Here is a 16,308-nt window from a genome sequence, read left to right as displayed (position 1 = left end):
AAGAGGTTGACTAAGAAAAACCTTGCATCTAGGTGAATTTTATTTGCATTTAGGTGAATATATAAAATATATAAAATTCATATTCTCTCTGATTACAATCAATAAGCAGGAATCTTTGGTATACTAATACCCAAAACAACAGTAATTTTTTAAGATATTGATAAAGGCATTTTTTCTCCCATTACTCAAATGCACATTCTGAAGATTACTTTTCTCTTAAGTCTTGCATTAAAATAGCTAAACATGCAATAGTGTTGACCTGGGTGTTAGGCTGGCTCTACAAATCAGCTAGCACTGTAACCTAGTAACCCCGTCTGTAATTGAGGCATTTGAAGTGAGTGAATCTTAAAGCCCCGCCCTCTCTAAGTCCCTATAAAGTAAACAGAATTAAAACCCTACCTCCTTCTACTTTTCCTAGTTAACTCAGAAGTAGAGAAGTACTACAGATTCTCATTATCCAGAAATATTGCCAGCACTTTTCCATTAAAGTCTAGGTGAAACAAACGGTATTAAAAAAAAATTCATGGGAGTTCACATTATATTATCTGGTAGTTACGTTACTCTCCCCCGCTGCCTTTTAAAAAATAAGTAGCATGTGCACAGTAATTTTCCTTGTCATGATTCTATGCCATCTTCATAGTGCATTTTGCCAAAGAAACATTGGACATAAATGAACATTCTCAGGTATCCTAGCAACAGGATGTGATTAATAATACCTCTCAGAGCAGGGCAGATAAAATGCCTGTGACCGAATGCACACTCAGAATTGGCACTGAGAAATTGGTAGTGCAGTGAGGGAAGCTTGATAAGATTCCATGACACACTTTATTACACAATGATGGAAGCAGGTAGAAGAGAGAGTATATTTTGGAGATTAGACTATGTCTGATTGTAAAATTACAAGATATATATCACATGTACATATACGTAATGCATTATATGTATGTATATATGCATATATTTACACACACATATGTGTATACCCACTATTTGTATATATGTATACACGTAAATACATATATATGTGTGCACAAAATTTTCTTTTCATTAGAAGTGACATAAGATACTGAGTTGCGGTACAAACACCTTGCTCATTATTGGTGAGACATCTTGGATTGCCGTTTACGTGCCTGTGGTCTTAAAAGATCAGAAACAATCACTTCGATTAAGGGACTACTTCCGTACTGAAATACTGAAATGTGCTATAAGTGGATATATATTTAATGTTTCTCCATGAAACCATATCAACCCCAAGTCTAAAATAGCTTTTAAAAATGTCAAGACTCAGTTTATATAAATAAGTAGTCATGAGATGTGGAATTTTAATGTTCAACTAAATACATTTTCTCAGAAGAAAAGTTGGACCCTGCAAATTCCAGTTTTATGAAATTATAGTCCATTTTGTTTCCTCGCAGGTGGAGTGCTACCTCCAGGCTTAAAGAGAAGTAAGATGCAAACCATTCTTTAGTGCTTTGTTCTTAAAGTAGAATCTGTGTTACAATAAAGCACAACTAGAGCAAAATGTGTGTTCATTATTCTGATAGCCTCTGTTATTTTATCACCCACTTTTCTAATATAATAGCTTTCTAGGTTGTCCGTTGTAATGTAAATACTTGGTAAAAGCTCTGTTCTTGGTTGTACTTGGCTCAATGTTAACAGCACTAAAATAGCTTTCATGTTCTTTAGCATTTGAAGGAGGGTTGGAATGATACATAACTCTCCCTGTGTCCACTTAATCCCAAGCATTTGTGTTCCAGGCACTGTGAGGCTTGAGGAGACCGAGAGGCATAGGATACACCCCTTGCCCTAAAGGAGGCCACAGTCCAGCTGGGGAAATAAACACGCAATTGATTATAAACCAAACACTGGAGTTAGTGCTGTAGCAAAGGTACAAATAAAGGACTAAAGGAGCATAGAAAGAAGGATGATTAATTCTGCCGGGAGTGGACCGTCGGGGGAGGTGGCACAAAGCCGAAGGCTTCACCGAAGGGCCAGCATCTGAGCTCAGCTCTGAAGGATGAATAGAGTTTCGATAGGCCCAAAGGACATGACAGGACATTCCAGGAAGCAGAAACATCATGCACAGGGAGTTGGAGGGGGAGGTACAATTCCTGACATAGTTGGTAAGTGTTCCGTATGGTGCTTCAGGGATGGTAGCAGAAGGTAGGTCATGGCCAAATCTTCCAGGGTCATCAGTTTCATATTAGAGAATGTGTATTTTCATCTTTAATAGAGATCAGACTGCAAGGATGGAAAAACGATCGCTAAAACCAAAGAAATCAGTAAGGAGCCTGTAGAAAATAACCCCAGGAAGAAATATCAAGTTTATGAAACAGGACAATGGCAATGAGAAAGGAGAGGTTAGATCTGAAAGGCCCTGTGGAGAGAGAATGTAGTGGTCTGAGGTTGACTGAAAGGGAGGAGCTGATGGTTCTTAGGTTTCATGTTTGGGTGCCTGAGCAGATAGGAGGATAGCACTAAAGATACGCAGTTTGGGAGGGGAATATAATGAATGGTTTAAGTTGAGGACTTGCGTTGTGAAGTAGAAAATACAGATAGAGATTTCCAGTAGACCTAACACCTAGGTAGATTTTGGAGCTGGAGATGTAGGTCTCACATCATCTCTTTCTGTGAAGGTGAACACTGAGAGATAAGATCACCCATACAGAGCAAGATAAAGAGACCAAAACAGAAATCTAGAGGGTTATCTCCAGTTAAGCAGTGCAATCTCTGTGTCTCTTGATCAATATAAGATTGTCTTATTTATCCAGTTTTTATTTTTCTCATTTGAAGTTTACTATACGTAACTAAGAATAGAAATCTAAGTGATTCCTATAACAGAACTAATAGCATAATAAAACTAATGCAGAAGATTTATACAGCATTCCACAGTTTTACAGAGCCCTTTCATATAACACAAGGGCAGGGAACTGTTTGAGATCTCAGTGAAAAAACATTATCATCAATGCCTTCCAGGCTCCCTTCTGAAACCTCGAACCCCAGTATTTTGTGTTAGTTTCCTCCATTTCTTGCTGGCTCTGCATATGGACTTATTTAATCCTCACAACATTCGGGATAAGCAGGCTCTGATCTCCACCCTACAGATGAGAAAGTCAGGGTGACTGATTGATCTGCCACAACTAACATCACTGTAGGTATATTCTATTAAGTAGTAAATTAACGCAAACTTTCATAATAAAATTATCCCATAAGTATTAATTATGTAATACTGTATAACAATTTACCCAAAACTTAGCAGCTGAAAACAACAGTAAACATTTATCACGTCACACAGTTTCTGTGGGGAACTCTGGAGTGGCTGATTGGGTTGTTCTGGGTCAGGGTCTCGCAGGAAGTTGCAGTCAAGGAGACAGCCAGAGCTGCGGCCATGTGAAGGTTTGAGTGAGGTTAGAAAATGGGCTGCTCATGTGCGGGCAAGTTGATGCTGACTGCTGGCAGGAGGTCTCAGTTCCTCTTTGGCTGTTGACAGAGGCCTCAATTCCCCATTGGCTGTTGACTAGAGGCCTCAGTTCCTCATTGGCTGTTGACAGGAGGCCTCAGTTCCTCTTTGTCTATTGATGGAGGCCTCAATTTCCCATTGGCTGTTGACTAGAGGCCTCAGTTCCTCATTGGCTGTTGACAGGAGGCCTCATTCCTCTTTGACTGTTGACGGAGGCCTCAATTTCCCATTGGCTGTTGACTAGAGGCCTCAGTTCCTCATTGGCTGTTGACAGGAGGCCTCAGTTCCTTGCCACGTGGGTCTCTCCTTTGGACTGCTTGGGTGTCCTCGTAACATGTTATCTGGCTTCCCTCAGAGGAAGTACTCTGAGAGACAACAAAATGGAAGCCACAATGTTTTTTGAGGCCCAACCTTGGAAGTCACACTTGATTATTTCTGCAAAATCCTGCTGGTTACACAAGTCAGTCTAATTCAGTGTGGGAGCAGACAACACAAGGATACAAATGCCAGGAGGAGGGAAGACGAGGACCATTGGGGTCACCTTGGAGACTGGCTACCACACCCTGTTATTAATCTTCAATACATTCATTGTCAACTTTAAGGATTTATGATGCATTCTTATACACGTTAAAGACTCTCCAAAAAGATGGGGTTTTTTAAACATCTTTTTAATAATTTTTTTAAATAATTCAGGACTTGAATAACATTTTTTAAAATTCATGAAAGTGTTTGAGGCCCCTAGTATATAAAAATTTATAATCAAAGGTACATAGTGGCTTGCCCAATAAAAATCTTCAATGAGGAGGTACCCCATCATACTTGGTAATGAATGAAACCTTTAAATGGACCATTCATGCCATTTATCTGTTTGTATCATTGAAATAAATTGCATCAAACAAGTCCTCTGGAAATCACCCAAATGAATAGAATGTGAGATTAATCAAGATGCCAGTTAAATGAATTCTACACTTTGGGCAGCTGCACAAGGGAAGGATTATACGTTTTCCACCTTACAGTCTAGGATTTTAAAAGACACGAAGGGCTGGTAGAAAAACTTAAAGTTTACATGCAGCTTCCATAAACTCTCAGTAACTAGCTCCATCTGTGACAAGTTGATAAATGACAAGAAGGTGATGGCTGGAAGGGTGGCCCTCATTTACTCATCACAAAACCAAGGCTCTCACCTCAACTGTGGTGTTTACACACACCACTGCCCTGGTGCAACGTTTCCGATCTAAGCCTGTAAACATGCTGAAGTGTCCCAGAAACCCTGACTGAACTCCTGCCCAGACTGTTACCTCATCTCATTCATGTTTGTGCTGGCAAATGTCGTGAACAAGTCATTTCCGCCTCAGCCTCATCTTCCTCATTGCCCACTACTCTTCAGACCCTCACAGCCTCTTACTATCCCCTCTCTGCTAAAACTTCTCTCTCATAGTCTAGCAACAACCGCGTGAACTCAGCGGTATCGGATGCCGTTGGCACCCCTGATACTTCTTAAAACTTTATTTATGGTACATGCCTTTGTGCTCTTTTGATCTCCGTGGAGGTCTGCTTCTCCTTCTGTCTTCTCATCGTCCTTCATCACAAAACAAGAGTAGAATTTTTGTTTTCTTGGTCACTGTCTTCAGCCCAGCCCTCTGTTCTGTCTGTCTTTATGTTTCCATTTCCCCCCTCAGCTCCAGCCATCTTCTCAAGATGGACATTTTCTGCATCTATAATTTCAGTTTTCATCTCTCTCCCGAACTCCATCTCCTGGTAGCACTTCAAACTCATTAAGTCTAAAACTGAACTCATCATTCCCATGCTCCCACCCTATTTTACCATTTCCCCAAATTGCATCACCACACCCAAAGTCAACTAGCAGCCATTCATCTTGACCTTTCCTTTTCCCTTGCACTTCACATTTTGTAAACTCCTGGGCCCTATAGGTTCTGCCTTCCCACCGTCTCCTACACCCCTCACTTCCCTCCTCTCTGCTCCCACTTTCATACTCAACCAATTACCTCTTGCCCAACCTCTGGGACAGGGGTCCCCAACTCCCTGGACGCATACCTTCGGAACCAGGCCGCAGGAGGTGAGCGGTGGGCGAGCGAGCAAGGCTTCACCTGCTGCTCCCCATCGCTCCCCATCGCTCGCATTACTGCCTGAACCATCCCTCCCCTCCCCCGTCCGTGGAAAAATTGTCTTCCACAAAACCGGTCCCTGGTGCCAAAAAGGTTGGGGACCGCTGCTCTAGGATACGTCCTCCTATGGAAAGCTACTCTCATTCAAGTTTTTAAAGCAAGCCCTAAACATGACCCTTCTTGCTCAAATAGCCTTGTCCTGCATAGCCCATTACTGTTTCTTTTGCCAAGAATCAATCCTCTCCCCTTTTCAAATTCCCCAAATCACACGTATCTCTCAAGGTCCAAATCAAATACTACTTTCTCCGTAACTTCATGGACACTCTTTTATTTCTTAAAATAATCATTTCATCCTCTCATATCTTTAAACATTTATACCCTTTGGGGACACATCTCATTTCATGTTATATTGTCTGTCCTTTATCTTCCCAAGTAGGTTGTAAGAGGCCATGGTCTTATCTTAGTCAGGTGTTTACCCCCATGTAGAACAGTTTGTTCTATGGGGATTTGCACCTTGTAGGTTTATTGTTGAGTAAATGGCTCTTACTAACAAGATTTTTTAAACCCAGAAGCATGTTTAATGCATACTCATTAATTTTTGACTTTCGTAAATTGATTTGAGAATATTCTTCACCCTTTTCCTCTATGCCCAGTCATCTCTAGAAGAATGTTGGACACGGCTGACCTAGTGACTGTGTCTGGAAATTACCATAAACTGGGCTTTCGTCTTAGTTACATCATATTCTCATGGCTGCACATTGCAACTGATCTGCCACTTCTTATTTCAGGGCGAGTGGAGCAGAAAAGAGAACAAAGAGCAGCTTCAGGTAAGATGTTGACTAATTGGCCTCAGCTTTATGTCGTGTTTTTACTTCCACCTTGAAAAAAAAATCTATGTGCAATGTAGTATTCAAAAACTCACCTAAAAATGTAATAGTTTATAATCCTAGACTTGACTGATTTTAAATTAATTAAAATAAATGAATGCATTTAGCTTTTTCACTTCCACATCAGTCATGTCCTTTTCATCCTATCTTTCTATTCAAACAAAAATAAGATGGCCTGTTATTTAATTTTTCCATGATTATCCATTTAAAAGGTAAGTGTTGCAAGCACTGATTTCAAAATATGAAGGTTGTAATAGTTGACAACTATTTCATCTTCCCAAATACCTATGAATCTCGATTATTTTTCTTAAACCCATTTGTGTAGCTGATGTTTTTCAGGACAGTGTCAACTACTTAACCTAGAAGAATCTTTACATTTTGGAGAAATTTTAAAAACATTCCACTTCTAAATCCTAATATATATTCAGAAGTGAGTGATGCTTTGGCACAATGCCGTTGCACATAGTAGGAGCCAATATTTGCTATCTAATATAAAAATGAGTCTTTACATTTCCATATTTTCATCACTTGGCTTTTGGCTTAAAGTCATAAGGTAAAATAAATTTACCAATTAAATCTTTGCATAAGGGCAATCTTCCAGCTCCCAATGCCCTAAAATTGTCAATATTTGTAGAGAATTCTAATTTGGCATATACACCTATGCCCACCACCCTTCCGAAGTCTTCACCAACCCACTATTTTATGATATGTGAGAGCGCCCAACATAAAGATACATCACTCCCAAACACTGTCTTTTTTCATTTTTTTAGTCTGGTAACAATGTATTATGTGTGTTTCCAAACAGTGAAGTCAACAGAAGACCAAAATCTGTGTTAATCAAAAAATGTATAAACAACCTAAGCCCCTGTCTCTTTTCTCCTTCCCAACCTTAGCATTCATCTCAGACAACTGGGCAACTTACTACCTGCATGATTTCCCTCTTAGATGTTATTGTTTGCATTCTCCTTTTGGCTCTTTTAAAACCTGATCATGAATACCAAAAAAAATGTGAAGGCAAGAAAGTATCTGGTGTCCTCACAGCTGTGCTTACCTCTATTATTGATCCTTGGGGGGAAATTATTTATACTGTTTCTGAAACGCTATTGCTATGATCCTGTAGGTATGGGCTTAAAGAAACTTTATAGTTGGGAAGAAAGCTAAACTGGCCAAAGTGTTAAACCAGATGCCTCTTTAAGTTCCCTCCATGCTCATAGATTCTAATATGCTGTGTGACCAAGGTGACACAAAGGACTAGAGAGGCAGGAAAAGGACTAAGATTTCTTCATTCCTTATTCTTCCCAGTGTCCCTCATTCCTAAGCTTTCTTTTTAAATCAAAGTGCTAGTCAGTTTGATACTGTATTAGGTTTCTTGTTTAATAAAATATTTTTCAACAGTTGGAAAATCTTTTTAAGGCAATGGGAAACACTAATCACCAGGGTTCTGAGGAAACTCCCTTTATTAATGGAGCTAATTTTCCCCAACTGATTCACAGCTCGTCAATGTGTCCCATTTCTATGAGAAAGTGAAGTCAAGGAGAACTAATGGACAGAGCTCAAATTATTGGGGAAATGTTTTTGGCTCCTCATTTCAAAGAACACAAATCCTGCCCTCAGGAAATCTACATTTGTAAAGATAGTCTGAGTTTTCAAAATTGAGACATAACCTTTGCCAATGTGGTCCTAAGGATCACCATGTTCAATTTGTGGTGCTAGAATGAATGTCTGCCTCTTTATAAAGCATGTGCCTGAGATACCAGGAACATCATGGGCATCCCTGCTTCTCACTTCCTGCCTGGACTTCTTTATATCATTTGTTGTTCATTCTGCTCAGATTCTATGTCCTGCCTGCTGTATTAGACAATACACCCCACACCCTTTTGCTTATATTGGGTCTATCTCCCAGTATGGAAGAAAGAATTTAGAAGGAAAATATTGTAGACAAAAAAAAAAATTCCCCATTAAAATAGGGACTTCCAGGACCCTCACTTTTTGGGTAGGTAAAGTTGGTTAATTCTTCATTTAAAGAATCTTGCACTAAGATGAAAGTTACAGAGGTAAGTTTTTACTCAGAAAAATAAATAACTTTCTAACAAGGAAACCTCTCCAGGACTGGAAAGAATGAGATTGTGTGAGTAAAACTGTACAGAGTAAAACTGTACAGATTGTGTGAGTAAAACTGTGTGAGTAAAACTGTGAGTAAAACTGCCATCACCTGCAAGGGATGTTGATAAGAGATTCATGAAGAGTTTGGCTGAATCATTCCTAAAGTTCTTTCCAATTTTATGTCTATGATTCTACTTACCATTATTACTTTATTGAAATGGTTCTACTGTGTGTGTACGGATCAACACAAAATAAAGCCTTCTAAATGGCTCACATTATATAACTGAATGAATCATGTTCCAAAACTTAGCTAAATCAGTTTAGACTGAGTATGAATATATAGCTAATATATGCTAATATATAGCTAATATATTAGCTAATATATAGCTAATATATGCTGAGTAGAGCATATAGCTAATAGGGCTAAGACTGTAAAATAAAATTGTTCTATAGGATATTTAGCTTCTTTGGGGGAAAAAGTTGTTGTTTGCACCCTGACTGCAACCCCAGCTGTCATTTCAAGTATAATGCTGTTTTTCAATAAGCCAGGAATGAGCCACAAGAGAATATGTATAACCTGATATCATTTTTGAAAAGCTATGGTAAGCTTAGCCATTTTTGAAAAATAATTCAAAGCATATGCCTCCTGACACTGGATTTGGAAGCCCATGTCAAATTCATAAAACATGGCCAGCAACATCAAAGCTCAATTTGGCTATTTGGGTTGGTAAAGAATATTAAAAATATGTGGTGGTGTAATGGTAAATAGACAAATGTTAGGAGTCATGTTCCTGATATCGTCAATTATCTATTCGCCCTTGATTAGTTTAAGGACCCAATGTCCTCACCAGAAAAATAGAAGAAAAAAAAAAAAACAGCTATATTCCATAGATTTCTACCTAAGACCTTTATTGAGTTTGAAGTGTTTTTATCTTATTAGGAGAAAAATCCCTTTTGAGGTCAAGGAATTCTTGCTCTTTAAAAAGCAACACAGCAAAAAATACAAAGAATTCACACAGAGAAAGGTGCTCCATAAATTATTATTTAGAAAAAGATAAATTAGAGGGCTTACTAGGGTAGGCTATACAGACGCCATCTGTGAAATATATATTGTTCCAATTTTTCCAAAAAGGAGAACACGTTCAAGTCCAGTTAAGTATTAAGTAAAGAATAGCCATAGTGGACCAGAGAATGGAGTCATCAGTAGAGATGATAATGAGTGCTTCAAAATGAATTTGGCTTCTTTTCATTTATGACATTGGAACATCCCTAAAATTCAAGATGTTTTTTTCATTTGCATAATTTGCAAAAAGTAACCGGTAAAAAGAACAGTGCTATTTTTTTCTCAACTTAAAAGGTGGAATTTATGATTGGAAATTCAGCAAATGGTAGAACATCTGCTTTGCAAGTTTAGATCTTGCTACTTACTCTTTGACTGGGCTTTTCGCTTCTGTGAAATGTTCTAAAACAGAAATAGCACCTCCATTTTAAAACTTTTAAACACACATTGAACATGCAGTCATTCAGGTTTTTTAAAAGTTAGGTACTGAATAAATCCTTCCATCTGTGCGGGAATAGCATGTTCATTTTCTTACACGTTACTCATTTATTGAACGCAAATTTTCAAGTGGATGCGTATCTAGTGTGATTTTCATCTGTGCTGTTACTATTTTGTAATACTTTTTGCCACAGTTCTTACACCTCAAAAAACCCTCAAAAATAAACATGAGAAGACCTAATTTGTCATTGTCTTCATTACTGGTGACCAACAGTAAACATGAAGTTAGCAGGCAGGTTGTGTTGCAACAAATATGTTTAAGTAAACTATCATTCTTGAAAAGTCTATCATTTCTTGGATTTTAATATTTTTTAATATTCTACATGTTTTATTCTCACTTTGAAAATCATTATTCCAGTTAGAATCAAGGTTGAAAATGCATACCATCCTAACTTGTTCATAGCTTACAAAAGCTCTTGTCACTTAATAATACTATATAACATATCTGAAGGTTGCTAAGAAAGTAGATCTTAAAAGTTCTCATCACAAGAAAAAAAGAAAGTTTGTAACCATGTGCAGTGACAAATGTTAACTAGACTTACTGTGATGATCATTTTGTGATATATACAAATATTGAATCATGTTGTACACTTAAAATTAATATAATATTACATGTCAATTATATCTCAATTAAAAAAAAAAAACAACTCTTGTCATGATTCCATCGCATTTAGCACCACAAAGAGGGCAGAGAAGGAATCCGAGGAGGCATTTAGAAGTTGATGCATTCAATTTGCTAAACATTTTTGCAGTCCAGGCTTTGTGCTTGATACCGGAGATGCAGTGGTGAATAAGATATGGCATTAAGGGCTTCCCTGGTGGCGCAGTGGTTGAGAATCTGCCTGCTAATGCAGGGGACACGGGTTCGAGCCCTGGTCTGGGAGGATCCCACATGCCGTGGAGCGACTGGGCCCGTGAGCCACAACTGCTGAGCCTGCGCGTCTGGAGCCTGTGCTCCGCAACAAGAGAGGCCGCGATGGTGAGAGGCCCGTGCACCGCGATGAAGAGTGGCCCCCACTTGCCGCAGCTAGGGAAAGCCCTAGCACAGAAACGAAAGACCCAACATAGCAATCAATCAATCAAAACAATCAATAAAATAAATCTTTAAAAAAAAAGAAAAGATATGGCATTAATGTTCATTCACTTTCTGGGGGAGAAAAACAAATGCATACAGATGATTATAACCCAGTATGAAGAGTGCCTTTTAGAGAATCATGTACTAGGTGTCCTGAGGATTTCAAAGAAGGGTTCTTGGAAGAGGGGAGACTTGAGCTGATCCTTGAAGAAAGAATTAGAATTCACTAGAGGAAAAGGGGAAGGGCTGGCTTTCCAGAGAGGTAAAGACAAGAAGAAGCATGGCCTATTGAGGGAAAGGTTTGTGGTTAAGTAAGACAGGATAGAGTATAGTCATAAATAGACAAGAGGCAAGAGATGTGGCCAGAAAAATAAGCATGAGCCGGAATTAACAAGGGCCATTTTGCCCTTCTGTGGAGTTTGGCCTTTATGCCGTGGGCGTGGGGAGCTAATGAAGGGCAAGGAATTACATGATCTATTTGCATTTTATAAAAATCCTCCAGAGGAAGTGTGGATTGGAAGGGGAATTGACTGAAGGCAGGGAAATCAGGTGGTACATCACTTTAATTATCAAAGAATGAAAGGATGAAGGTCTGAGGGGTCTTTACTAAGACAGTGTCATTATCGAGGAAGCTAAGGAAATGAATGCAGATATATTTACAAGATAGAATTGGCCTGTTTGATTGGATATGGGAGGTAGAGAAGGATGACTCCTAGGTTTCCAGCCTAAGAAATAAGATGAATAGTGCATCCTATGTAGGGAACACAGGAGGAGGGACAGGTCTGGTGGGAAAAATGATAAACTGAGTTATATCTTTGTTGATTGTAGTGTGACCTATGAGATATACAGGCAGAAATGTCAAGAATGTTAAATAAGCAGCAGGCGTTACAAGCCTGGAGCTCCAGAGAGAGGTCTGAGATGCAGGCTTGCCTCTCAAGTCGGTACCTGGATAAGAGTTGAAGCCCTGGTTATGAACGAGCTGCCCAAAGGGACACGGGGGTGTGAGAAAAGAGGCAGGGATGAGTCCTTGGAAAATCCCTAATGTGAACAAAGAACACAGTGAGAGGAACCAGAGGCTACAGCCTAGGAAAGATCTAGGTTGTCTTGTGAGAATCAGCAGGATTCTCTGTCTCTGAATCCAAGAGAAGAAAAAAGACAGAAAGAAGAAGAAGGAATTGGTCAAGCATGTCAAATGCCACAGAGCAATCAAATAAAATTAGCACCTAAGAAATGTCCATTGGAGTTGGGGAAAAAAATCTGCTGGTTACCATAAAGAAATTACTTTTTAAGAGTTCTATTAGTGAAATCCAGATAGCGATGGGTTGAGTGAGGGAGTAGAGAACAAATACGAACTGGTTCTTTTGAAGAGTTTGCCTGTGAAAAGGAGGAGGGAGAGAGACAGAATCATTATGTCAGGGAATCGATGTGTACTGAGACCTGCTATTTCAGGCTCTGTGCTCAGTGCCTTCCATTTTACCCTCAAAATGGCCTTGTAAACTTTGTTTATGGTCAACATTTTAAAAATTAGAAAACCGAGAGGTAGAGAAGTTAAATAACTTGCCTTTAACCCCATGTGTTAACTGGTGGAGCCAGAAATGGCACTGAGGCAGTGTCACTGAGGCTGTGTTGTCTGGGGAGATGTCTGGAGTGAACTGTTTGTGCTTTTCTCTTCCCAGCTCTGTGCTCAGTGAGGTCATGTAGGTAACTTCAACTGGCCGTGGTGGGAGCACTTACACCACAGAAATTGACAAACGTTACAAACCAGAGTTGGTTGATTTGTTTGCTTGTTCCTGGAGAGCCAGTTGTTAAACACTGACAAGCACAGCACTGGGTCTCCGTCTGAGTGACAGCAAAGCCTCAGCATTTCCCACTGCCTAGTATATGTGACTTGGCCAAGGTCACTTGGTTAGCTAAAAACAACAGAGGTGAGACTGGAACCCAGATCTGTGATCCACATCCAGCCCTACACAGGCCCCAGGGCTCTGATGAAAAAATAAGTAAAATATTCATTCCTCACATTCTATACCCAAATGGTCCAGGTTGGTATAAACGATGTCTCGCATTTATCCATGCTCTGGTTCTAAACTACCAGTCTTCTGCTACGGCCTCCCAGGCAATCCATCTCTGGGGTGTTGGCTTTTTTAAACAGCTTTCCTGAAGCATTGACTCTCTGAACTATGCTAATGAAATCTATTTAAAAAAATAACCAATCTTCTCCGGGTTTGTGGTTTCAGAACAGTATTTGTCAGCGAGTGAAATAAGTTATCTTAGATGCATTTTTCCATCCACAAAATGGAAGACGGACACACGGGCTGTTCATTAAAAGGAGTCCTAAAGAGTTTATTTTAAAACAAACTTCATTTTCCAGCTAGTCGAATTTATGATAGAGAATGAATAACAGCACAGCTGTGTCACATTATTCAAAACGCCCTTAAATTTCATTGTATAACACTGCATTTAAAACAGTATGTGTATGCAAACTAAACAAATCTAAAACGATAAATAGCTAATGTGGGAGAAATTGCCGTGTCACCCCACATGGTCAAAGTGCAGGTATGAAAACATCTCCTGGAAATTCCCTCCGCATGTTTAATTTGGATTGCCGTTATGGTGCACAGAACAGGATTTATTTGCACAAAATTGAGGCCTGAAACATTCTTTAGGTGGTAGAGGAGAAATATTCTTTTTAGCTGCATCACAATAGACTTTACCTTAAAGCAGTGTGACTCATTGTAAAACTGAAAAAGAAGAACTTTTATCTGGGTTGATTCTTGAACAACATATAAGTGTTCCTTTTATCCACGAGATAAAATAAAGAAAAGTTTTGTAATTTTGTTAGCCAAAAATTACTTCAGTCTTTCATCTTAAATATTCTATAAGAAAGCCACAAGGAATTCCCAATTAAAATGGAAAATAACTCAAATAAAAATGGACTTTCAGGAGGTATATGATAGAGCTTATTAAGGCAGTATAAGCCAAAGCAGTTCTCAACAAAATTAGGCTCATGCTAGTTTGAATTTATTGTGGAAGTTGCACCAAAGGGCATCCGAGGTGTGCATATCAGTCAATATAATAGTAACTACACTTTTGTCTGATCTGATTTGCTCCATTCCCGAGCATTCTAGGTCAATGCATATTTTGATTAGTTAAAAGTTGCACTTGTACTAACAAAGGATTAAAAATGCCCACAGAAATAGAATACAGGTGATCCTGTGGCTTTCTTGTGAAAGGAGTCTTAAGTCATACCTGATTTTCCCACAGAGAAAACAATGAACTTGTATTTCTAACCAAAGGAACAGACGCCCAACTTTTTTTTTTCATAGAAATGATCACAGACATTTTAATCAACTGTAAATGATATACTTGTACACTGTGTCACTGAAAACCTTCTAAAGGGAATGCAGTCATTTGAGCTGAGCAATACAGTAATCAATTGTATAAATTATCCTATTATCTCACTGAAAATCCCCAACAAGACGATTTGTAGGACAGGAGAGAAGCCAGGAGACTAGGAGGAAATAAGAAACACCTGCAGACTGCTCACCCCAGAAGTGAGGTTATGACTTGAGTGGCAGTTGGAGGAACTCTGAACGGGGCAGAGCCTTGGCTGAAGTAGAGAGAGCCAGGAAAGGGAAGACCGGAGCCAGGGGATGCCTTCAGAAACAGCTAAGTAAACTGATCATGCGTTCATACTGAGGGATTACTACACGAATTACTACATTACTGATTCGAGAAAGCATATTTAATCTGTGTTCCACATGATCATCAGTGTCTTGGCTTCTTGAACCACTTATAGACGATGATCCTGACCATGGCCCATGCCTTTGTTTGAGCATCTTTACCTCGTTTGAGTCCTCACAGAATGTCTCCTGAATCTATCTTTGCTTGCCTGCCTTTGCTTATACATCTTCACCATGGAGTTATTAGCATGACTGTAAATCTGTAACACATTTCTTACTGCATAGAAACAATCTGTATTTCTCTGTCAAATGTGGTCCTTTCCTCCTCAAAAATATCCCTGAAATGCAATTCCACCCAAGCCTTCTCTGAAAACACAGCTTTCTATTTCATTGATAATTTGAGACAAAACGCCACATTCAAACCTGACTTTATTTAATGAATTTTTCTCTTGTTTTCTTTGTCCATTTTTGCACCTAATCTGCTGACTTCCCTGCCATTTTAAAATGTTCATGTGGGAACATACAGATAAGCTAATATGAACTCTGTTAAATTTGATCTTTTTCATTGACCCCATAATACCTAGAAATACACTCAATCTTACTGGAGTAACATAGCTACTTTCCCTATAAGGTTTAAAAATTTTTTTAATTGCAATAAATATACATAACAAATGTTACCATCTTAACCATTTTTAAGTGTGCAGTTCAGTGGCATTGAGGACATTCACCTTGTTGTGCCAGCATCACCACCGTCCATCCACACAGCTCTTTCCGTGTTGCAAAACCCAAACTCTGTACCTGTTTAACAACTCCCCATTTTTCCCTTTCCCCAGCCTCTGGCAACCACCCTTCTACTTTCTGTCTGTATGAACTTGACTACTCTAGGTACCTCATATAAATGGAATTATGCAGTATTTGTCTTTTTGTGACTGGTTTATTTCACTCAGCATAATGCCCTCAAGGTTCATCTATGCTGTAGCATGTGTCAGGATTTTCTTGCCTTTTAAGGCTGAGTAATATTCAATTGTACGTGTATACTGAATTTTGCTTATACATTCATCCATCAATAGGCACTTGGGTTGCTTCAACCTTTTGGCTGTTATGAATAATAATGCTGCTGTGAACATGGGGGTACAAACATCTCTTCGAGACTCTGCTGTCAATTCTTTTGAGTATATACCCAAAAGTTAAATTGCTGGATCATATGGTATCCTATAAGGTTTTAACTTAGGCAGAAAGAATGATTATATTTGTAAGATTCTCTAGATTTCATAGTTATTTGCTTGCTTATTTGGTTTTGTTCCCTCTCTCTTGCTTTCTTCTAGATTAGCCATATCCCATAGAAATACAATTCAAACCACAGATGTAAATTTAAAATTTTGAGTAGCCACAGTTTAAAAAGTAAAAAGAAATAGATGA

General features: G+C 38.9%; 1 protein-coding gene across 1 annotated transcript in view; it reads left to right on the top strand.

Moving 5' to 3' along the window:
• Positions 1 to 16,308, top strand: part of CHST9 (carbohydrate sulfotransferase 9) — a 201,359-nt gene that overhangs the window by 68,120 nt on the left and 116,931 nt on the right. Inside the window, exon 2 of the mRNA XM_068563451.1 lies at positions 6,375 to 6,413. Within this exon, the coding sequence (XP_068419552.1) occupies positions 6,375 to 6,413 (39 nt within the window). The remainder of the gene's footprint in view (positions 1 to 6,374; positions 6,414 to 16,308) is intronic.

The sequence above is a fragment of the Eschrichtius robustus genome, chromosome 14 (genome assembly GCF_028021215.1).
Source record: "Eschrichtius robustus isolate mEscRob2 chromosome 14, mEscRob2.pri, whole genome shotgun sequence".
In the NCBI taxonomy this organism is placed as follows: Eukaryota; Metazoa; Chordata; class Mammalia; order Artiodactyla; family Eschrichtiidae; genus Eschrichtius; species Eschrichtius robustus.
Note: the sequence above shows the minus strand (reverse complement) of the source record. Positions and strands in the feature narration are given on the sequence as shown.